General features: G+C 42.1%; 2 protein-coding genes across 12 annotated transcripts in view; one reads left to right on the top strand and one right to left on the bottom strand.

Moving 5' to 3' along the window:
• Nucleotides 1-638: 638 nt before the first annotated feature.
• LOC115133336 (E3 ubiquitin-protein ligase MARCHF7-like) lies at nucleotides 639-12,277 on the bottom strand. The gene is made up of 11 exons (XM_029666489.2): nucleotides 12,174-12,277; nucleotides 7,169-7,352; nucleotides 5,836-5,976; nucleotides 4,871-5,042; nucleotides 4,399-4,563; nucleotides 3,099-4,233; nucleotides 2,695-2,864; nucleotides 2,488-2,591; nucleotides 2,121-2,222; nucleotides 1,846-1,894; nucleotides 639-1,379 (listed from the first exon to the last, which is right to left on the bottom strand). The coding sequence occupies exons 2-11, from the start codon at nucleotides 7,340-7,342 to the stop codon at nucleotides 1,285-1,287; spliced, it is 2,307 nt and encodes a 768-aa protein (XP_029522349.1). The 5' UTR covers nucleotides 7,343-7,352; nucleotides 12,174-12,277; the 3' UTR covers nucleotides 639-1,284.
• A 12,400-nt stretch (nucleotides 12,278-24,677) lies between these two features.
• LOC115144604 (bromodomain adjacent to zinc finger domain protein 2B-like) overlaps nucleotides 24,678-25,127 on the top strand; it is a 69,606-nt gene continuing 69,156 nt past the window's right edge. For 6 of the 11 annotated variants that reach the window (XM_065025324.1, XM_065025322.1, XM_065025321.1 and 3 more), the window contains exon 1: nucleotides 24,679-24,868. The gene's annotated coding sequence lies outside the window, so the exon portion shown is untranslated. Of the gene's footprint in view, nucleotides 24,869-25,127 lie in introns of all 11 variants that reach the window. The other 5 variants (XM_065025306.1, XM_065025317.1, XM_065025307.1 and 2 more) reach the window with 1 other exon arrangement.

Genomic DNA, 25,127 nt, shown 5'->3' with positions numbered 1-25,127 from the left:
CAGGTCTAATCTTCTAACCTAACTTTGATTGAACAACTTCAAAATCTGTCAACGCAGATGGTGCCGTCCACACCCCTAGTGCAGCGGACAAGACACTGGGATAGGGACCAGGTCACAGGTTCAAATCTTGCCAATAACACTTCAAAAAAAAAAAAGGTTTATGGGAGATTGTCAATTGGTTTTGCTCAACTACCTGGTCCAGGAAACATGCACTTTAATGAAATGAGACAACGCCACTAACACACACAAATTACATTTACAGGAGGAATCCCAAAATGTAAAGTGGCAAAAACATTTAGCTAGTTGTGCCAGAATTTTTTATAAAGATGACTAGTGTATCATTTAAAACGTACACATGCTTTTTAACCTTAAATCTGAAGGGGGTGAGGCAGATTACAGAACTCTCAGTAGGATGCGGCTATCGAGCAAATTCCTCCATTAAACTAACGAATTGCCACTTCTACATATGGTGACCACTTACCGGGTCAGAGAAGAGGGAGTTTACCTCAATTGAGAATCTTCCCGTCTTTTTAAAATCATAAAAAGGTTGAGCAACAGTTATTGAAATTGCTTACACATTAGATTTTTAACTTCATTGTCCTTGTTTTGTTGAATGAAATGTTGCCTGCAAACACATGTACATTCAAAACTTTATTGCAATAATTAAATGAAAAGTTTCAGAGCCAAGCAAAATAGCATTTTCATACCGCAAACATTGAAAACAGACAAAAACAGAACAAACTGTCAATTATTGAGCTGTAAACAGTAAAGGGAATAATTTGCCACTTTTTGATATATTCTTCCCTAAACAGAGCCCTTTCCTTTCTCCCAACCCGCTAAACTAATGAACCAGTGTTGTGTTCGGGAGCTTTTTCAATTTCTCTTTACACCATCTCACCACGGTGGCCGGATCTGCTTTTGTAGATCAGGAAACATTTAAAGCACTCGTGGTATCACAGTTCAAAAAGACATCTTGCATTTTAACGGAATAAAGCTCAAATCTGGAGACCTAAAGGAAGGGGAAATGAACAGGGGGGTGGGGGGTATAAAGCATTTCCTCTCCTCGGTCCACTTCAAAGTCAGTCTGCATATCTATGACATCGTCACCTCTACGTCAGGAGTGACTTCCCATCTACTTGGCATTGGCTTTAAAGAACATCTCACAAGCCATTGCACTCAGTAAAATCACACGAGGTGAAACAGAATGGGTTGCTACTAGCTGGTAACTACTTCAATTCTTCTGCTTGCCCCCCCCACACATCTATTTTTCCTTATCCCCTTCGGTCAATTGTACTCCTCTTCCAAGTCTTCATCGAGGTCACAGAAATCGATTGACGGCCGAGTATCAACCACCTCTTCGTCCGATTCCCCATAAGAGCCTGCAGCGGAGGGAAAAAATTATCAGTCAAATCGGACACTAGTATATTAGCAGTCTATTTCATTATTTATTTTGGAATAAACAGCTGCAAAAAGGTATCTTTTAGTTTAGAAAGTGTTCAAAGGTAAAATAGTAAGACCATTTAATTGTCGGTGATGAATACTGCAGTGCATATCAAACCATCTAATAACCTCTACTGAGAGGACCTTCTGCATAGCTAATTGAAGGGTAATTATCCACAGCAGTGTTGCTGGGCAACAAAAATATGTGCAGAGCTCATCATGCTACAATGTAGAAATGCTTTTGTACTTTCACACGTATGGGCCTTTAACATCAGAGAAGGTCAATATAATCAAATACTTACCCAGCAATTCAATAACAGTGTGGGGGGTAGTTTTACCAACAGCCTCATATCAAGTTACTAACACGTGTACACAGCATTGGGGAGAAATGATTCAAGAACGTACTTTCAAGATTGTCCATGTGTTCGTGAAGGGTTCTCGCCAGGTTGAAAAACTGAGCGAAAGAGGGGGAAAATGTTCGTAAAAAAATTAAAATAAACACTGAATCCTACTACATTTGAATGAAGTATTTTTCCACACCCCAATACAATAGTAAGTGAATTATGCGGCCAAAGAAGAACCTGGGGCTTAACATTCAAGACGACTTCTGAGCCCAGTGTAAAATGAACGAGGTTTAGAATTGGTTGTGCATGGTGTCGACTGTAGGCGTGGGCTCTTACCCCGGCGTCGTTGGCAGCTCCTAGCACATCAGAGAACCTCTGCTCACACAGGTGAAGCAACACCACCAGGTAAAGGCCACAGCTGATGAACTCGTACTCAGACTGGACGGAAAAGGGAACGAGAGTAAGGAAGCAGTCACTGAAAGCTGCAGATATGCGTTAAGCTCAAGTTAAGACTGGATCCCAGGAGGTTAATCCTTAACGTTTTACAGAACAGTTGTTTTTAGTGTCCCTGTCTGGTATTCTACAGTTGAATGAGCAGCACAGGAGTGATTTTCTGCGGAATGTTTCCCCAGTCACAGTCTTAACCGTTAGATAATGGCTGACTAGGAGATGACTGTCTGGGGTTAACTGAGCGTCCCCTCACCTTCTCATGTGTCCTGTGTAGCTCGTTGATGTCAAAGTTGTCAATGTTCAGGTGCAGCTTTTCTTTGCACAGCTCACACGTGGTGATGGCATCCAGATTCGTGCCTGGACAAGAGAGTGAAAGATGGCAAGAATGTGCGATAAATGCAGAATACACAGAGGGGAAGACATCATTTGTTGAGGTCAGAGAGAGAGAAATAAATCTTACCAGAGCTGATTTTGGAACGCAGCCACTTCTTGATGCAGTCCTGGTGAACATACTGCAGGCTGCCGGTACAGCGGCAGGGCTCGATCAGAGGGTTGGAGGGAGACTCCTCACCCATTTGGCAAATACGACACAGGTCCCCTTCCTCCTCGTCAGAGTCCTCCAACAGCAGGCTACAGGGGAGAGCGAGAGAAAGAATGGTTTATTTACAGTTATCAACCTTTCAAAATCAGAGAAATTACTGAGTAAAATAATTAAAGCGGTGGTCCATCCAAAAGAGACATTTGAATGACAAGACGAGCGTAGCCACAATAAAGACGATGGACAACACATGGACAGTGCTATGTACAATAGGGGGTGGGACACAAGCATGCAGGTTCAGCCCACTCCCCAGTCAGCATCCCCACCTCTCCTGGATCTTCCTCAGTCTCTCAGGGTCTCTTGAGGAGGTGGGCTTCTCCTGGCACTCCGGTTGGCTCCCGGCGGCGCCCGTCATGTCCACGGCGATCATGACGTTGTCGTGGACGCGGAACAGCGGGCTGCTCATGAACCTCGCCAAACGCTGACTACTCCCCGCCATGTCTCTCAACTCCTCCTGTAGGGCGACGCTAGCGCCCATCGCCCCCGAGGCTGCTGCTGCAACTTCCTCTTCGTCTTCCTCCTCATCATCCTCGGCCTCTGGGGAGTCTCTCCTCCTGAGGGGGAACTGGGTACCACGGTAATCCTCCTCGGCGCCGGATGCCAGGCGAGCGCTTTCATCCCGTCCTTCTCTTCTACGGCGGGAGAAGAGAGGAGTGCAGCGGGTCTGGATGGAAGACGACAGCCAGGAGGAACCTGAAGTACTACTTCCAACACCACTGGTGCTGCCCCCTCTCCAGGCCTCCAGGCCACGCTGGGTCTGACCCTCCTGGACCGGGGACAGGCCCTGTCTACGACGCCTCAAGAAGGCAAAGGCCTGAGCCGCGTCAGAGCCTCTGGGAACGGGTTCCACGCTCACGGGCCGGACGCTCTCCTCGCTGGTAGCCACGGGTGTGTGGCTGGGGCCTTCAACAACAGGGCTGTCCTCGGCCGAGTCGAAGGAACGGGAGGTGGAGCCAGAGCTGGAGCCACTGGAGTCCTGGCTGGAGCGCCGAGAGAAGAGGCGGGAGAGGAGACGGCGGGTGGAGCGATGTCCATCGGATGCCTCGCCACCCTCTGGGGTTGTCCTGGGGGTGGTGGTTGGCGCAGAGGGAGGGGGGCTGGAGTCCCGGGCCTCCCGTCTTGCTGAGGGGGTTGTGTACCAAGACGAGGGGCGAGAGGAGACGGAGGCTCCTAGAGTGGGCTCTGGGCTCTCAGTGGGTTCCTTGGTGGTGCGGAGGGTAGAGGTGGTCAGGGAGTGGCCGGTGGTCCAGGAGGTGGTGGAGTCCCGGGCCAGTGGGAAGCGCTGGTAAGTGGAAGAGAGGTGGCGGCTGAGGGAGCTGCTCTCCCTGCTAGAGGAAGAGTAGAGGGTCTCCTTGGGCCGAGCCCCCTGGGCATAGGTGGAGGTCACACGGTCTGGCCGGTCTAAAACAAATGTCCACATTAGCGGTTGCATGCGCGTCAGTATTATGTTTGTGTGCGAGTATGTAGCGGTTTCAGTTTTACGATTGAATGTGTACGTAAATGTGTCAATAGATGTGTAACACAACGCACACAAATGAGTCACTATGTGTGAGTGTAAGAACGTACACAGGGATGAGCCGAGTCCAGAGCTCCTATAGCTGGTGTCAGCCTCACTAGACAGACTCCTCCCCTCAGTCCTCTTCTCCAGCTCCCTTCTGGACCACAGGGGCTCTGAGGAGGAAGAGGAAGACGACCTGGACAGAGGCCGGTACGACTTCCACGACGACGAATCTAAAACACAAGGTGCCAGTTTGTTATTCAGCTGCATGATAGAAAAGATAAGTTGGCTAAACCATAACAGGAATAATTTAGGAATCATTAAGATGCTTAATCAATGTTTAACTGAAGATTTAATATTATTATTATCACTCAAAGCAATGGTAATGATTTTATGCATGATTATCACAAGACCTGCGCTCATCAAGTTTATGGAAACAGCAGTATATTTAAAGGAAAAGTTCACTTAAAAAACATTTTCATACATTAAAAGGGCTCAAGGAAAGATACTGAACTCTCCCTTGAACCAGGGGTCAGATACCAGAGTCTCTGAGGATACTGCTGGAGTAGGAGGAGCCAGTCACAGAGGAGGAGGTGCTTCTTGTATATGCAGCTCTGTTGGTATAGGACAGTTTGACCCGTTTGTTATCTCCATCATCAGTTGTGTTGCTGAGAAGTCCTGAGTATGTCCCCAGTCTTCGCTCTGAATCAGTCTGATAAAACAACCCACAGAATACCATCACATGAATCAAAATGGGCTTGAACGGCACTTTGAACTTGAAACTTGGCACCGCGCATCAGTAATATCACTATCAAAGCCTAAAAGGCAAACTGTTTAATCCCCAAGTCTATTGACGCACGTGTAATCTAAGTAATAATTTGAAACAAATCACCATCAAAATCTGTCAGTTTATGTTAGCGACAGCATGGGCTGCATCTCAATCCACCATATCTGCCTAGGTCGCCCTTCCACATCTGCGGTGGAAGGTGGCAGAGCTACAGTGGTGTTGGTCAGACCATGAGACATCCCCGAAAAAAACAAATTATATAAAATATATGTAAATAAAAATAGGTCTTCTCACTAAACGTAGCGTCCAAACTAAGGGAGACTCAAACAATGGTTATCAGTTTTGCTCTTCGACCCCCATGGGTGCCACGGGACTCATCTGAAGGTAAGGGGTTCAATTTAAATATATATATATAAATATATATATATATTTCTCAAGCAGTCTTATATCTCCCAGAAAAACCTTAATCCTTACGATACATTTTTTTGACCGTCTTGCCATTCATAAAAATGTTTTATTTAATTTGTTTCTATGGGCTATAATAGTATAGGCCAAATTCTATATTTTATCCAATATATATTTTTTAAATTGATAGCTAAAGTGATCCTAAAATTCTAAATCAAATAGCTAAATGATTCACGGTATGACCATGTTAAAACAATTCCATATGTTAGCTTAGTGCCATGATGAACAAGATCCCGTTCTAGCGTGAGTTTACCAGTTTGCTGCGGCTGCTCAGTGAGGACTCGGCCCAGGAGCGATCGTAGGAGACAGAGGAGGTGGTCAGAGGGGATTTCCAGCTGGAGTGGCGGCTGTCAGAGCTACTGTAGTCCCTGGTCGAGCTGAGGAACCGAGAGCTCTGAGACACCAGGAGCGTGAAAACACAGGGAGCGCAAGTCAATACGTGGAGAAATGTAGGGTAGCTGACATGGTACAAATCCAAGATCACCAAAAACAGGGAAAGAGTGGGAAAACAGTTCATATCCAAGCAGTGTTTCCCCTAGGATTTACATCAGCAGTGATGGCAAAGTCAGCATTGTAGTGGGCGTAGCCAATGGCATAAGACCAAAAATTGTAAAGGCCCTCAAAGACAATTTAGCTGTAAAAAAATAAATAAATTACACACTAAAAATGATATTCTCAAAGTTATTTTCTTACCATTCTACACATTGACATTGGGCCGAGATCCATTTTTAAAGCTTCCTGCAATTCTGCACATTTTGCCATGGCTTCTGCCGTGTTCTTAAACTAGCAGAGCAACTCAAAATCAATGGGTGCCCCTATTTTTTGGAGTTGCGGCAACGATTTAGCAGCGGAGGCTAACACTGCTAAATTAATATAGGGGAAACACTGCAGAGCATTTGTCTAAATATCCTACATTATTCCTACATTCTTTCATGCTAGATAGAGAATTATAATGGCATAATATCATTGATCTTTTTTTCAGAACATCAAATGCAGTCAAAAGTACTCAAATGTTTACAGCCTTCTGTAATTCTACTTAAAGATGTCTGCAAACGTGTCAATTAAGGAACTTGTTTATTGTGCATGAGCCGGGCCCAGGACTCTTCTGGAAGAGTAATCAAATAGACAGACAGCCCAGTAGTAACTTTATCTAATGGCACAGTCCTTGACAGGACAGGCGGGCTGAAAAACACACGGGCAGGAATCTAGGCTGGCCTATAAAAAGCCCCAGCTAAAGTACACAGATACCTTCACTGCTTCAGAACACTGCTAGCTAGCCAAATAGAGAAGAGGACTGGAACCAAGAGGCAGAGCAACAGTCCCTTAGTCAGATGGCAGCAAAGAAAGCCTGATTCTTGGGGCGAGAAAATAATGACCCCACACGACTGCCTTTATTTTAAAGAGAACATTGGTTGTCATGAAAACAGGCTAAACTTGTCCCAACTGCCTAGCCTTATCCTTCCTTTGTTTATGAACATATTTGATGTGTTATTGTTAACCGGCAGAATTTTAGGAATACGAAATGACATTTAGGGTCAGCAAATGTATGTGACCTGCCACTTTCTCCCTGTCATACAGTTCAGTACCTGGTGGTCGAGGTCAGGTTTAAGGGGTGTGGCCCTGGTGAATCGATCACTGTTCAGGACACTGGTTCTTCCATAGAGTCTGCTGGAACCCAGGGAGGAGGGGGAAGAGGATGAAGAATAAGACGACGTGGTGCCGGACACCGTAAAGGGCAGCCGACGAGGCTTGGAATCCATCACTGATTGGCTGTGGAAAGAGATTAGAAAAGCCAAGATGTAAGAAAAAAAATGTAATCAAACATTGTACAAAGAAGTGGTGTACGGTAGGTGTAGACATAGTCCAGTGTTATTTAGTACACAAGCGCTAGACTGATGTAGGCTACAGCAGGGGTTCCAAAACTTTCCCCACTCAGGCCCCACTTCCAGCATCGAACAGAGTGTCCACCATGCGCGCCACGTCTATTTCTATGGGCACAAGCACTGGTCATGACACACTGTTCACATCCCTCGTTGTCGGCCAATATATTTTGCAGTTATGCTCATTTTCTTGCAATTCCACACTCTGCCTCGTCTAATGTGTGTTCGTGTGATATGAGTGACAAACATTACAACCTGAAAATAAAGGAGAGCCGCACACTCTAGGAGGTCAGATGCAAAACTGTAATGTCCAACGTTTTGACTGCCAAGCTGTCTTCATCAGGGTATAATCAAACACTGCGGGATGACTCGTTTATATAGTGTCAAAAGACACAGGTGTCTGTAATCATGGCCAAGTGTGGCCTAATCATTGGTTAATTATCAAATATTAAAAACGGCATACAAAGAACAGCATACGAAAAAACATGGATAGCATACGATCATAGATTCATTTTAGACCACACAAGTTTACAAACAATTACAATGGCAAAGTCACAATAATGGCTTCAGATCAAAGTCTACGTTGAAACCGAAGGGAGCAAGGGTCTCACAACCTAGCTAAAATAATATATATATATATATATATATATATATATATATATATATATATATTATTATTTTTTTTTTTAAAGAGTTGACATGGGCTAGTTGATCTGCACATTTCTGACAAACTATAAAATAGCTCTATGTTATGTGTTTATCCCCATCAGCTGCCAAGGCAGCAGCTACTCTTCCTGGAGTCTGGCAAAAATTAAGGCAGTTTTTCCCCCTCCCCAATTTCTCTCGTCTCATTGCTGCAACTCCAACGCGCTCTGGAGGCGAAGGTAGAGTCATTCGTCCTCAGAAACATGACCCATCAAACCACCCTTCTTAATTAGAGGTCGACCGATTAATCGAAATGGACGATTAATTAGGGCCGATTTCAAGTTTTCATAACAATCGGAAATCTGTATTTTTGGACACCTTTATTTAACTAGGCAAGTCAGTTAAGAACACATTCTTATTTTCAATGACGGCCTAGGAACAGTGGGTTAACTGCCTCGTTCAGGGGCAGAACGACAGATTTACACCATGTCAGCTCGGGGGATCCAATCTTGCAACCTTACAGTTAACTAGTTCAACGCAATAACAACCTGCCTCTCATTGCACTCCATAAGGAGACTGCCTGTTACGCGAATGCAGTAAGCCAAGGTAAGTTGCTAGCTAGTTAAATTTATCTTTATAAAAACAATCAATCATAATCACTAGTTAACTACACACGGTTGATGATATTACTAGATATTATCTAGCGTGTCCTGCGTTGCATATAATCTGACTGAGCATACAAGTATCTGACTGAGCGGTGGTAGGCAGAAGCAGGCGCGTAAACATTCATTCAAACAGCACTTTTATGCGTTTTGCCAGCAGCTCTTCGTTGTGCGTCAAGCATTGCGCTGTTTATGACTTCAAGCCTATCAACTCCCGAGATGAGGCTGGTGTAACCGAAGTGAAATGGCTAGCTAGTTAGCGCGCGCTAATAGCGTTTCAAACGTCACTCGCTCTGAGCCTTGGAGTGGTTGTTCCCCTTGCTCTGCATGGGTAACGCTGCTTCGAGAGTGGCTGTTGTCGTTGTGTTCCTGGTTCGAGCCCGGGGAGGAGTGAGAAGAGGGATGGAAGCTATACTGTTACACTGGCAATAATAAAGTGCCTATAAGAACATCCAATAGTCAAAGGTTAATGAAATACAAATGGTAGAGGGAAATAGTCCTATAATTCCTATAACTAGAACCTAAAACTTCTTACCTGGGAATATTGAAGACTCATGTTAAAATGAACCACCAGCTTTCATATGTTCTCATGTTCTGAGCAAGGAACTTAAACGTTAGCTTTCTTACATAGCACATATTGCACTTTTACTTTCTCCTCCAACACTTTGTTTTTGCATTATTTAAACCAAATTGAACACGTTTCATTATTTATTTGAGGCTAAATTGATTTTATTGATGCATTATATTAAGTTAGTGTTCATTCAGTATTGTTGTAATTGTCTTTACTACAAATTTTAAAAAAATAAAAAAATTGGCAGATTAATCGATATCAGCTTTTTTGGTCCTCCAATAATCTGTATCGAAAAATCATAATCAGTTGACCTCTATTCTTAACACCCACCTGCTTAACCCGGAAGCCAGCCGCAGCAATGCGTCGGAGGAAACAACGTTCACCTGACGACCGAGGTCAGCCTGCAGGCACCCGGCCCACATAAAGACAGTGTTAGAGCGCGGTGAGCCAAGTCAAGCTGCCCCGGCCAAACCCTCCCCTAACCCGGACGACGCTGGGCCAATTGTGCTCCGCCCTACGGGACTCCCGAGCACGGCCGGTTGTGATACAGCCCAGGATCAAACCCGGGTCTGTAGTGACACCTCTAGCACTGCGTCACTCGGGAGGCAGCAGTTATTTTTTTTAAAACATTACAATACATTAACAAAACAGATTTCACAACATATTAAGTATGCAATGACAAGAGGAAAACTGATTACGCACTACACAATTTCGAAACTGCACCTTGTCCATTCTCCTATTACAACCTTTAAGAGTAAGTTGAAAACCTTCCTGAGTTACTTAAAATTAAAATAAATAAAGTGGGAACCATTGGCCTCCAGTACTCCATATCAATATACATAAGTCAATAGGAGTTCAATGTCCTGGCCCAACCCTACCTTACTTATTGCTAAAACCTTCGGTGCTGGTTCCACCCAACCCTAAGGCTAGGCTAAATGTGATTTAACGACAACAAGCTAAGACGAGATAGACCTAGCGGTGCTTTGAAACTGCAATCGTAAAGACCAGACTGAAGAGTCAGGGAATCTCCTAATCTGATAAGAACCCAACAGTCAGGAGAAGGGGTTGGCTGTTCACTGAGGCAGCAGAAGGGTGACAGTGTACAAGACACAGTCAAACTGTTCAGAAGCAGCAGCTTCTTGGCACCTAACCCCCACACCTGTCCTTGGATCACTGTTATTGCATCCCAAATGGCACCCTATTCAGTGCAATACATAGGCATTAGGGTGCCATTTGGTACACACTGTCACAGCCATTTGATGGTGACATTTCCTGAGGAATGACAGAGCAGCAGGGGGGCTGTGCAGGCCAGGTCAGGCCTTGCACCACGAGTCACTGCAGGGTAATTTATTAAAAAGGTGCATTCCTCTGGTTTACATGGATCACAGCACCCATATGGGGATAGGAGAACCAGAGGGAAGAAACATGTCCATCTCCTTACAAAGCCCCACCCCCTCAACTGTTTGAGAAAGGTTCCTAACAGTAAACTTCAAATGTTTATTTTGTATTGCAACTAGGCTATCTCCTTTGGTAGCCTACAGTTGTGGCTTAGAAATACTATTTTAATACATTATATTTATGCTCCTAATTTAACCCAGTGCGATTGTGGCTTCTCTCAATCACACTCATGGAGCATGTGTGGTGCTAAACTTAACCACCAGGAATGCAGAGTGTACATGAGGGAAGTTGTTTTGATGACAGGTCAAGCTCTGTTGCTTGTATTTGAGATGTGGCAGAGGCCTAGGTAAGGCTGATAATCTGCACACAAGATAACTAAAACGTGTTTCTCTACTGTTAATATTTATTGGCACAATAATAACACGTTCGGTCAAGCTCTGCAAAACTGGAAGAGTGAATTTTAAATTCGGCATCAGAAGTTTAGTTTTTTTTTCAAAAACACATTTTGTTTTGAGAATGTGGCTTGGCTGCTCTTCCTGATTCAGACAAGGCCATGAATGCATTAGCTGTTTTTTCCTCTACCAGTCAAGGCCAGTTATTTTTCCTTCTCCATCTACCAGATTTGCAGCAATAAACTATAGTTTAGGTACCTTTGCACAGCTAGAGAACAAGACAAGTCTTATTAACGCAACAGTTGAGCAAACCAGTGACACCTTAGCATCTCAGTCATGAATTGCAAGCTAGCCAACAATAGCTTCATGGCTAACGTTAGCGGACTACGGTCACTAAAAGGCTACCCAAATAACCTGAACGACCTGTCAAAATGTCTGGCAGTTTCCTTTTGCTGACCAGATGTCGAATGAGCTTGTCAGCTAGCGTCCTACCGTTAACAATACTCATGGACATGTAAGCATGAAACATACATGATCTCAAAGCCACACTGTCTGGGGCCAGCTAGTCACCCAAACGTGTTGTTGGCACGGCTTCGAAGTTCAACATGGATAAAGAAAAACAGCTTGCTAACGTTACCTACTTGGCTAAATAGCTAGCTAACGTCAGCCCACGACCACAAAGCATGCTAGGACTACAGTTGCTAATTACCATCCTAGAACTAGAAACCACTCGATTGAGGACATGTCAGTCATATCCACAAATAGGACATTTACGGGACACAAAAGACAGTGAATGCGATGAGATAATCTTGGTGGTTTAGCAAGTTAACGTTAAATAGCAAATGGTAGGTAGGCCTATTTTTTATGCTGCTGTTGTTGATCATCCGTCCTGACATAACGTTAAGAAGCTAGCTAATCAATTTCTTATATCAAAGGAATCAATTTAATCGTTGCCAAATTCAAATGTAAAACAATGTCGCTGGCTATAGCTAGAAACATCACTGATAAGGTGCTACTTTCGTGCAAAAGCAGCACACTCTCACCTTTGCTTCCAAGCTTCGCTGCATTCAATGATGTCGGCGTCTGTGTGTCGATATAGAGAAGGTCATGTGATTTACAATGCAATCAGACACCCAGAGAAAGTACATACAACTCAGGATGGTGATGGACAATGTACTCCAGCCAATAGAATATGAAAGACTGTACTTGTTCCGCCCCCCTTAATTGACGGTTGTGAATTATGATTGAAAGTACAGTATGATTGTGATAGTAATGAATTGATGATGATGTTGGTGAGTTAAGATTGACAGGATGGTTCTGATAATGAATTGATGATGATGATGAGGATGTTGGTGAGTTACAATTGAAAGTAATGATTGTGATAATACACTGAACACAAATATAAACGCAACATGTAAAGTGTTGGTCCCATGTTTCATGAGCAGAAATAAAATACCACAAAAATGTTCCATACCACAAAAAGCTTATTTCTCTAAAATGTTGTGCACAAATTTGTTTACATCCATGTTATTGAGCATTTCGACTTTGCCAAGATAATTCATCCACCTGACCGTTTTGCTGATGTCAACATTGTGAACAGAGTGCCCCATGGTGGGGTTATGGTATGGGCAGGCATAAGCTAAGGACAATGGACACAATAGCATGTTATCAGTGGCAATTTGAATGCACAGAGATACTGTGATGAGACCATGAGGCCCACTGTCGTGCCATTCATCCACTGATATCACCTCATGTTTCAGCATGATAATGCACGACCCCATGTCACAAGGATTCTTGGAAGCTGAAAATGTCCCAGTTCTTCCATGACCTGAATACTCACCAGACATGTCACCCAATAAGCATGTTTGGGATGCCCTGGATCGACGTGTTCAACAGCGTGTTCCAGTTCCTGCCAATATCCAGCAACTTCGCATAGCCATTGAAGTGCAGTGGGACAACGTTCCACAGGCCATAATCAACAACTCTATGCAAAGTAGATGTGTTGCACTGCATATGACAAATTGTGGTCACACCAGATACGGACTGTTTTTCTGATCCACGCCCCTACCTTTTTTAAGGTACCTGTGACCAACAGTCACGTGAAATCCATAGATTAGGGCCTAATGAATTTATTTCAATTGACTTATTTCCTTATATGAACTGTAACTCAGTAAAATCTTAGAAATTGTTGCATGTTGTGTTTATATTTATGTTCAGTATAAACACACAATTATCTGGTTTTTTGGTTAAAAACAGTTTTGCAATGGTCAATAGTCTCAACAGAATCAACCTACATGTGAGGATGGCTATTTTCCATCCTCCTCTTTAGATCGAACAGAGAGGATGAAAAACCGTATAATACATATCTATATTATATTATACAGTATATGATATAATAACCTACTTTGGTTCAAACTGTAATATATATCATTCATATTATGTCTCAAACCCAGCTGGTTGTGGTAAAAAATAAATAAAAATTAAACGTCCCCAAAAGCATATATATATTTTTCAAATAATTTACCTCCATCCTCCTCGACTTCACAAGTCTAAAGAAGCCACTGATGATGATGGTGATGACGATTATGATGAAGGAGTCTATATGGATACATACTGAGCTAAGTGTTATGATAGTTGCTAATTTACCATTGATGATTCGGGCAGCGATTGCTACTACATCTCATGTCTCCCTAATTGAATTGGGGTGGCCCGTAGCCTAGCGGTTAAGTGTGTTGGGCCAGTAACCGAATGATTGCTGGTTTGAATCCCTGAGACGGCAAGGTAGACAAACCTGCCATTATACCCTTGAGCAAGGTGGGTAACCCCCAACAACTGCTCCCTGGGTACCGATTATGTGAAAGTTGATTAAGGGAGCCCTCAGCACCTCTCTGACTCAGAGGGGTTGAGTTAAATTTGAAACACACGTTTTGGCTGAATGCAGTCAGTGGTGCAACTGACTAGGTATCCCCCTTTCCCTAAATATTACGAAATGTAGGCCTAATGATTAATTCCCTCATGATGTACAGTAGGTATCACATTGTTCACAAAGTACTGTAGTTTAGACTATTATTTTATGCTGACAATCAGAAATTCTTTTGACAACCTAAAAAAAACCTTGTAGTTATGTAGTAGATGGACTTAAGTAGCCTACCACAGCCATTGAAATAGAATCCGTAAAACGGGTTAGTCTTAGATGTTCTATGGATTCTATTTCTATGACTACTATCACCATCTTTGTCCACATACACTCATGAGCTGTTCATAGGAATAGCCACTAGGGGGCGCATCGTCTAACGTTTGAATCCAACCACCTTGTAAAACAGATTGTGCTCTTCTATTATTTGGATGTTACAGGCATGTTTGTTTTGTCACCAAGGTAATTAATGCCTTTGCCAACAGCTCTAATGAGCTTTATTTGAATAATTGACATAAAAGGTCTTGTAGACCTTCTAATGAAGGAAAAAATAAATCACAAGGTCAATACAGTACTTTTTTAAATTCATTTGCATTTATACGTTATGCATCTTTTGTACAATATGGTGCAATTAATTTAATGAATTGTTCATTAGAGTAAAGCCTCAGAATATTCCATTTAATTGTGACAATTTCAGATAATTCTCTCATTCTGAGATCTGTATTATTTTCCACTTAAAATAAATACATCTCAATGTCAACATTTAATTTTTGTTTTAAGAAAGTCCCACAGATGGTAAACCACGATGAGCTAAACAAGCTGGGTTGTGAACTGGAGGGTATGTGAAGGATAGTGTTGGAGGTCAGAGGTCAGGTGTTGGATGGAGGAGTGAACACGCTTAACCGTATTGCTTTACAACAGATGAATATGTAGAAGCCAAGGTCAACAAGATGCTCGACCGATACACCCCCATCCACAGAGTGTGCCATTATTACTAACTCCACGGGCCGATGGCGTGGCGATCAGTTCAGGTGTAAATCCAGCACAAGGCTAATAGCTTGAGGTCAAAAAGAGAGTGGTGCCTCAGATTAATGGCTGACAAAAAAGGACACATGACCTAGTGTCCTGATGAAGTGCAAGGCTCGATGAAATGGGTGGCTTTGGGGTGAGCCTCAATTGTATTTCCTTGATTCCTCACATCTTCCCCCTTTGTCTACTTCTCAAAACACACAAGGTTCTTCCCCTCTGATCTTTATTATTCCAATGCGTTTCGAGAAGGAGGCAAGGAGAGAGGACGCAAGGAACTAAGGAAATATATAAAACTAGAGAGTTGTGTGATATTCACAGCTTTGTAATAGACTAAAAATATCCTATAGCCTATTTTTCATTGGTGTTTTGCTTCTACTGGTCTCAGCCCTTACTCTTCCATTCACGGCATCATGTGCTCTCCTCCGCCGATGTCGCTTATTGAACAACAAAATAACATTCCTTGTAGCCATTTTTCATTCATGTTTACTTTGAAAGGGGAGATTTTTTAAAACATTTTCCATTGGGGGTATCAGCAAGTATTTTAGCATAGGAACATTTTAGATTGTAGGCATGTAGGCAAAAATATAATATGAAGCCCAGTGAGGGAACTTGATCCACACTGCTTCAGAGACACTGAGCTGTCACTCTCAATTTCTATCTCATCGAAGAGGGTAGTGGTCTAATAGCAGGCCAAATGTCTACTTTTCAACCAAGAGAGATAACGAGAAGGGAATAGGGCTACATGTATGTTGCGTTGCCAGTTCTAATCCTGCATAATCAATCAAACAATGTCTCACCAGACTCTCGGATATATCAAATGTTAGTTTGGTGCAAACTGCTGAGTTACAGAATGGTGCGCTATAGAAACACAAGCTAGATTATCAGTCTTAACGAGTGCTAGAGAGCCCTTAGACACAGACTAGCTCCAAGAATGTCTGGACTTCTCCAGCGGTGTAATCACAAAGGAATGCCCTGAGACATTTCTGCTTTTCCTCCACCACAAGCCTTTCTTTCCCACGGCTGCTCCAGGTCTTGAGAATCTCTTGGCCCGCTACTCTCACTGACTCTGTTCCTGGAGGGACACACGTGAATATGCCACAAAGGGATCCTTTATTAGAGAAGAGCACTCCACGACCTCAGTGTGAACGGGGATCACAAAGGGTTTGAATATGCCTCAATTCCGAATCACCTTGAACTCAAAACATTAGCCCTGATGACGGAATGTTTTAAGCGGTCCAAATAGGACATGTTGTTTCAAAGTTGTTATAAACATTAGGGACTTTTTAATTGGAAGGAATTACATAGATAGTGATTTATTGAGAATAAATGACTTTATACTCCATTGATAATAATCTACACATTTGAAAAAAAAAAAAACTAGAGAAACCCTATGGGATGAGATATCTTGTTTTCCAATGAATCCTTTGAGATGCCAAGTCATTACAATTACAAAGACAATGCACTTAAAACACTAATAAAGAAGCCCGCTGTAAGGTTTAAATGAAGCCACCCTGACAACTAGGGGTCCTTTCATTAGACGCTTTTAATAATTCAAGCAGTCAATCACACTTCATTACATGGAATCATAAGAAACCTTCGTCCGAGCTCAGAGGCCTCGAAAACAGTTAAATCCTTAGACATTTTTTCCCATCTTTTTTCTCCCCAGACACATAGTGCCAGATGTCATCTACTTTAGCCTCTCCCTCTCTCAGTCCTTCTCCCCTGTCTCGTCCCTGCTGCTCTTTGTTCAGATGAGCTCTGTCTGAGAGGAGCACACACACAAACACACGCGCACACACGCACACACCCACAGGAGTGATGATGTCACCCGTGTGATCATTACTGTAGTGTGTGTTGTGGCGGTGGCCTATTTTTGACCAGGCAGGCGTCGTGGAGGGCAGTCCAAACGTCTGCCTCAATGCTGCTGCCTCGAGGAGCAGCGACCTGCCACCATTAATTAATACACATACAGTGACACACCACCATTAGCACAACACAAGACTAAAGAAGCCCGGACACACAAGACTGTGTTCCGGGTCTGACACGGACGGTTAAGAGAGATTTTTTTCCTGTTGTTTTTGACAAAAGCCTACAGTTGAAAAGATGTGTGAGTAAATGATATCTAAGTTCAATAGTTAGAAATTTGTCCTTCAGCAAAACACCAATGAAAAATAGGCTATAGGATATTTTTTGTCTATTACAAAGCTGTGAATATCACACATCTCTCTAGTTTTACTCTTTCTATGAAGGACAATATTGCAGTGGAGTAGATGGAATGGCCATCTGACTAAGAGGTGAACTCCCACATGCCCTCGGGGATCAGCCAACTGGGAAAACATGATAGAGAAGAGACTGTAGAAAATGTGTGGTAATATCCAGACAAAAGGGTAGCTGTGAAACATGAGAACGTGAGGCTCATTTTCTGTTGGAGATGAATGTTTCTCTCTCTTCTCCAAGGCTATTTCCTTCCATGTCTGGTGTCATTCATACGGAAGCATCCTGTAAGCAAAGGACAATGTTCCCACAGTCTATTCTGCCTCTGAGCTGATGAGTTTTTGTACTGTGTACGTCCAGAGAAATGCAGAGTATTTCTACATAGAGTAGAAGTTGAATGATGCACAGGAGACTGAATACTATCTAGGTCCCAGAAAAGAGTGTGAATAAAAGGTGTACATATTTGAAATGAGGTGAAGTGGGCTGTGTGTGAGAAATTAATAGCCTCTCTAAGATGCGTTAGAATAGTGGTATAATCAACCTTGAAAACTAGCACAAAATGTCACAACAAAACCCTACTAGATCACAGTTTTATCTCGATTCTGAAATCCATGCCATGAAATGTCACATTTCATCCTCTTGAACACACTGTATAAAATAGGTGCATGATGGGAATAAAAATCTCAACCTGCAGAATATTAAAAAAAATATATTAAAAATTTAAAAAATATATATATATATATATAAAATAAACACAGCTTTGGTGAAGCAGTGTTCTAGTACAAAGAGACAGAGGAGAGACAAGAGAGGGATGGAGGAAGGGAGGGAGAGAGAGAGAGAGAGAGAGAGAGAGAGAGAGAGAGAGAAAAAGAGAAAGAGAAAGAGAGAGAGAGAAGGGTGCCAGTTTTGACAGAGATATTTCTGAAGACTGTATGGGTTTACAATATCCAGTGATTTAATGTTTAAAATGTGTTGGCCAAACAATAACTTAAATTCCCCCTAAAGGCTCTATCAAATGAAATTAGCTTTACAAACGTTGGCAAGCACTAAAGCTGAAAGCGAATTTCCCCGAAAATGGATCTGCTGTTCAAGGTTCTGTTTCTAACCCTCCCATGACAAACAACTATCTTATTTCTAGAGAAACAGAATATTGCAGGGTCTTCTTTTCTTGATAGATCCATATTCCACCAAATGTTTTCTCCATGTCAATCCTGCCAATGTTTTTCTTCCTCATTTAGATAATTCACACTTTCTTCAGATAAAGTAACATACAACATTAGCATTTAAAAGTCATTATACCTGGCCAAGGACTGTAGAAACCGTAGAAAAGGAAATGTACTGTCTCTGTAATTCCTGTCGGTCCAGTATGTTTGCCTTTCTCCATAATGAGTAGCTGCCATGTAGACGAGAGGCTATGACGTAGGCAGGTTGTAGAATTAGTGTCCTGTTAGTATGAGTGTATTATGTCATCTCTCTAGCTGAAAGCACGGTCAACCTAATGACAGATAAGACTCCCTGTCCACAAACATTCCCCAAACAAACAGCGTCTATTTTTACCTCTGTCCTGCACTTGCCTAAGGTAAACACAGAGTACATCCGAAATGGCACCCTTTTCCCTAAATAGTGCATTACCTTTGATAAGAGCCCCTGTCTCTGATTGAAAGGAGTGCACAGCATAGGGAATAGACCGTGTGGGCCCTGGTCAAAAGTAGTGCACTATAAAGGGAATAGGGTGCCATTTCGGATGCACCCATTGTCAGTTTTGAGTGCTTTTAGCAAATGGAAAACTGCTGACATCCAGTGGTATGTTTGCACACACATTTGGCCGGGTGAAGATGTGTTTTTATTTGATTCCGGGCCATTTTGCTGCTTCGCTGAGGTGATGGTGACATTTTGCCGTGATCTCATTCTCTCTGTGAAGAGATGCATCATTCTGAGGCCATGACTTGTTTCTTTACTTTCCTGGCACTAATGACTGCTTTCCCACAAAGGAAGCAGCAGCTCACCGAGTGTGTGTGTGTGTGTGTGTGTGTGTGTGTGTGTGTGTGTGTGTGTGTGTGTGTGTGTGTGTGTGTGTGTGTGTGTGTGCGTGCGTGCGTGCGTGCGTGCGTGCGTGCGTGCGTGCGTGCGTGCGTGCGTGCGTGCGTGCAAATTTCTTTCTCTCCCTCTGTCTCTCTCTCTTTCTCTCTGTCACCGTGTCACTCTCTCTCTCCCTCTCTTTCCCTCTCTCCCTGTACGACAGCGTATGAGAGTGTGTCTGAAATAATGAGTCATTCTTTACTAGGCTGCTATCCTGATGATTGTAAATGATTTCTCTCTACTGGATTACATCATGAAACGATTACAGCCTTATTTAATCAAACCTGGAAATCTGGAAAAACCCACATTCTGCCTGTGCCAAGAGGAAACATGTTTGAATGGATACAGATTAGTTTATGTTTGTTTTACACAGTAAACATTGCTTTATTGAGCAACATGAATCCAAGTGTTTTTTGACTTGTATCTGTGAATCCCTGCTACGTTGTTACAATGTTGTGAATAAGACCCTAAGAGGCTTTCTATCTACAGTATATTGTACCTGACCTTTCTCTTTCTTCTCTCTCCTATGAGTGACAGACGGTGTGATGGACGACTGAAAGCCTTTGCGGTGCCAAAAATACTCAAGACATAAAGGCATCTCATCTCTAACATCCTCTGACCCGCCTACTGTAGCCGGCCTTGTGCCCAGGTCAAGGGTTAATGCATTCTTCACTGTCACAATGAATTCCCATGAGCCACTTGTGGTAGTGTGGACTAGCATTGCTGCCTGCAGCTCCCAGTGTTCAAAAGTGGAGTGGTGTGCATCACTGGCTCTGGCTACCATTACATTATTGCAAACCCCTCTTAGCCAGTGGTTGGAAGACACTGATCAATAGCTCTGTTTTCATCTCGCTTAATTGCAGAATTTCATGACAGTGAATGAGTAGGTCTAAGCCACGGCATTGCTTGCAGCACAAAACTAAGCTAGGATAGTTGAGGGTTGAGCTTCGATGAATTTTCAAATCGTGTTTGTATGTTAATGCAATTCATTAGATGTTTGAAATGCAAATGTGGATCTTAAAAAGGAATATTGTATGTAAACAACTTGTCTGACATAACTAATGTCTTATTATGTTCTTTATTGGTCCCTTGGTATTACAACAATACAGTTCAATTCATTGACTTTCTTCATCATTACGTTTCCCAATCAAACGAGTTCTAGATGTAGGCTATTGGAGGAATGTTACAAACGAGACAGAAATTAGCACGATAGAGCTAATAGATTTATGGCTCCTGTAAATTGATTTAATATGGTAGATTAAAAGCATCACTAGTGTAGTACTGGTGGTGGACTTAAATTAAAGGAGTACAAGGTATCAACTGTGCTTGCCTGTATTGAAATAACACAATATTTATTTTATTTTTATTTAACCTTTACTTATCTAGGCAAGTCAGTTAAGAACAAATTCTTATTTACAATGACGTCCTAGGAACGATAGGTTAACTGCCTTGTTCAGGGGCAGAAATATAAAGAGACTATTCTCTTAATTTCAGTTAGTGGCTATTTATTCATTCCGTGTCTTTATGTGGGGCATAACAAGAGGACTTTAATTCAATTATGTTGAAAGACAACCTTAGGGCCAGTTTTTCAGTTAGAGAGAAAGAGCGAGGACCTTGTTTTCAGCTCTCACAGAAAATGTGTGTCGTTGAAATTAAACTCCTCTGTGTTGCTGGAAGGTTTCTGTGTTTAATGGAAACCGGGAGGGAGTGAGTGGGGTTTAGTGTAAGCTACAGAGGAGATGAATCTGTATTCCCTGAATGTGTCTCAGGCTAAAATCAATAAATGCAATGCAAGCACAGCTCCCCGCTTCCCTCTCTCCTGATCGGTGTCCCTGTCTTTCCTTGGACTAATAGAACAATAATAATGAAATCCAAATCCCACATTATAATTTGTTTTGCATCAGTCTCAGGAGATATCTTCTTTAGCAGTTTATTTTAGTGGCTCATTATACTTCCTAATCAAGACATAGACAGACAACCTGTTTGCCCTTCCCCCACCCTCCCCTCTCTACCCTGAAGTGTGCTTGCTCGCATTGCGGTCATCGTGCTGGCACTTATTATGTTACAAGTGACCGAGGTAGGGACAACGTTCTCAGTGCGTGCAAAGAGGACCCAGCCAGGCTACCCGGGCAGGCAAAGAGTGCTTCTTCTTTTAATGATGCATCTCAGAGAGGTGCACATACAACCCCTCTCCCTCCCATCCCTCCACCACCACTAGCACCCCACGTACCCGCCCCCCCTGTGCTCTCTTTAACGAAGATTCTCCAATGCAATTAAGATTCTCTGCGTCTTGCTGCTACAGTATGAAAAAAAACACATCCACTGTCATTTCTCATGTCTTGTCAGTCCCTGGCTGCTGATGACGGTGCGGGGGAGGGATAATTCACCCGTTGCTACTGGCCACAGCACTGTGTGTGTGAGGAGCAACCAACCCCCATCTCAACAGGTAATGGAGAGGAGGGGGAGAAGGAAAATCAATGGCCAAAGAGCATGGAGAAGGAGCTTATAAAATGGCTTTACGTTTCAATAGCTGAATAAGGGCATTTGGTGGCCATCCTCTAAATGCAGCTAGGGGGGACTGTCCATGGACCTTCACATTTCTTTTAACTGTGTTCATTGCCACGTGCTTGATGCTTGTCCTTGAGTGTAGATAGGTTTGCCTTTAGAGACAGATTATTATCACCAATGATTTGTTTAGATAATGTTATAGTAATGCATCCTAGATATCACCTAATTGCAACTCCTTTAAACGAATGCTCTTTTCAAACTAACATTGAAAATCATGCACAATATTATTGCTCTCTTGTGATACATAGGGATACATAGATATTGGCACCATATAATAACACTATTACTCTATTAAAGGTGTTTAAAGCGGCAATCCTTAATTGAAACATTAACAAAGTGTCCTCCCCGCCACAGTTTCAGTAAAAAGCTGAGTGATGAGGCTGGAGAAATGCAACCACTCTCAAATCCATAGACTATGCTGTGGATGCAAGGACTGACCATCGATGATTTCAAAATGATAGTTTAAACCATGTTTTTTTGGCCATAGAGTGGTTGTTTAAATGTACTTTGTTTACAAACATTGGAGTAAAACAAGCTTATATTTGGGGTTCTGATAGGGTAGGACAGTTGAACTAAGCTGATGAGGCAAAATACGTCGCATTGTTCAAGAATCAATGGGTACATATCATTAATTTACCAGTCCAAAAATGGATGTAGCAACTAACGAATGCCCCTTTAACACAAAATGGCCTTCATACAGCAGAATTATGTCGCAATTTAAACGTGACCCGTTAACCTGTCCGAAAATGTTTTATTCTGTCCACTGTTCCACGAATGTCCTGCAAAATCATTCCCCTGTCCCGCATTTGGGCTTTTTAGATGTGGTCACCATAATTCCACCAGTGGAAACGTTGTTCATGCAACATTGCTATTGCAACATCTTTTCACATGTGATGAGAATAACATTATTTCAACCCCACATGTGAACTTGCAAAATACTTTCACATGTGGAGTTTTCTTGCATGTGAAACAATTCATTTCATTTTGACTTTCACATGTAGAATTGCAAGTTCACATGTGAAAAACAATGATATGCAAACATCGAATTTGCAGTTTTATATGTGAAAAACGTTCACGTGAAAATCTCATTTTCACATGTGGAATTTCAAGTTGAGGTGAAAAACAATCACATGTGGACGTTTTCGCATATGAAACTGCAAATGTGATTTTCACATGTGAAAGTGAGATTTTCACATGGAGTGTTTTTTTACGTGTGAACCTGCAAATTAGATTTTTAAACGTGATTGAATTTCACATTTAAACTCGGAATTCCACATGTGGAAGTACATTTTCACATGAACGTTTTTCACATAGAACTACACAGCAAATTTTCACATGTGCACATTTATAACATGTGAAACCGCCCAAAAAAAATTCAATGCGATTGTCACCTGAAACTGCATTTCACCTGTGAGGTGAAAACATGTCATTCTCCTCAAATGTGAAAAGGTGGTGTTAACATGTGAAGTCTACATTTTATACATGTGAAAATATGGTTTCACATGTGAAATTTAAACTCAACATGTGAAAACAGCTAAACAAATGAAGGGTGGGGCCAGGGGCATGTAAACAGAGCAGAGCAGTTGTACCCATTCCATTTTTAACCACTCATCCCCTTGTTGTTTTCCAGTTCAATGAAATAATCTGGCTGCCTGCACCCCCGTCTGACTGACTAAAACCCTTGTCTGGGTCACAGGGCCCATGCTCAGCCTGTTGCTTATTATGTGTTCAGAGACAGAGGTATAGAGCGTACAATTAGGCACACAGATGGCTGTTGTGTCTTTGCCATGCAATGGTATTGATCTTCTCCTTAGGAAAAGATCTGTGTATTTCTCCCCTGGATTTTCTGTTTTGCAAGTGCGTTTTGTTTGAAAACCAAAAGGCAACATTTGCACAAATACCTCCCACTTATTCTAGTTGTAAATCATTGGAAGTGGCATTAAGGGGAAACTTTGATCACATTTAGGATGATCTTTTGAGGGTTCATCTGTCACTATAAACCTAAACAGATTATGAAAACACACATAACGATTTGGGCAACAGTATCACTGTTTATTCTGTCCCAAGATGAGGAAAGACACAATGTGAGACTTAATATGAAATATTAACCAAATTTGAGCATCACATGTACTGTCACAAATGATGACCAAACACATTTTGAGCATTCATTTCAATCCCACACATGCATGCGTTTTAAAACAGCAATGCACAGTTCAAAAAAACATGTTTTATTATAGCATTTCCATAGACAACATGTTGATGTTAATAATAAATCATACATTTCCCTGATACTTGGAATCACATTAACGTGACTAGTTGATCTCTAGCCTGTGGAACATGCACTGAAAGTCATCTGTGTAATTTGAGAAGTTTCAGTCATTCCACACATGATTTGCATTATGCAGGTCATCTATTACTAATATCAATGATGATGAACAATCAATTACATAACTTTTTAAAAAATAATAAAAATAAACAAACAAAACAAGCCAATAAGATTCCTCATCCTTGAATCAATTCAATAGATGCTTTTGTTTGTCCTTGTTTTTCCCCCCGTCACATTAGCATATGGTGTAGCCCTAATCATAGATCAACTGTCTAAACGTAGTGTACTATTGTTTTCCTAATTGAAACAAACATTGATCTCTATTAATGTCAAATACAAGTTTTCTTTTGTGGCAGCTTGTAAGCTGACGTCACATTGGTTCCTTGAAGTGGAGCTGAATAAACCTTGAGAAGAGTCTCCTTCAATCTGCTGTTAGTAACTAACACACACACTCACTCACACCGAGACTCAATTACTGCCCAATTCCTTTCTTTATCATCTGTTACCGGCCTCTTTCAAAACGAAATCGAAAAGAGACTAGAAGGCGACACGAAGTATTACTTGAAACAAAATCCCGTTGGAAATAAGTATTAGTGTCGAAACTAAAGGTAAGTGTCCTCTTATTTCAAGGTGGGGGTAAAGAAGACGGTCTGTTATATCATAGAACAAGCGATGTAGCTGGCTTGATTTGTTTCGCGAGGCGAGCTGTAGTTTCTTTGCTTACTGCGTGTGTCCCTCAATCGTCAACTGCACATTGATAGAAACTTATCAAATGGATACAATGTTATTCTAAGCAATCGGCATGTGCGCCTTTGCTGCATGGTAAAATAATAGGCTACACCAAAGTTGTTTTGTAGAGTAAACGGG

Source organism: Oncorhynchus nerka, linkage group LG2 (genome assembly GCF_034236695.1).
Source record: "Oncorhynchus nerka isolate Pitt River linkage group LG2, Oner_Uvic_2.0, whole genome shotgun sequence".
In the NCBI taxonomy this organism is placed as follows: domain Eukaryota; kingdom Metazoa; phylum Chordata; class Actinopteri; order Salmoniformes; family Salmonidae; genus Oncorhynchus; species Oncorhynchus nerka.
This window is presented reverse-complemented; position numbering and strand designations above follow the sequence as displayed.

Bases quoted from the DNA above. Each gene is read 5' to 3' on its own strand.
- LOC115133336 (XM_029666489.2), bottom strand. From the start codon at position 7,342: ATGGATTCCAAGCCTCGTCGGCTGCCCTTTACGGTGTCCGGCACCACG. The intron at 2,865-3,098 runs GTGGGGATGCTG...TCTCCCCTGTAG, and splicing joins CTGAGGAAGATCCAGGAGAG to CCTGCTGTTGGAGGACTCTG. The intron at 1,895-2,120 runs GTAAGAGCCCAC...TCTTTCGCTCAG, and splicing joins GAGCTGCCAACGACGCCGGG to TTTTTCAACCTGGCGAGAAC.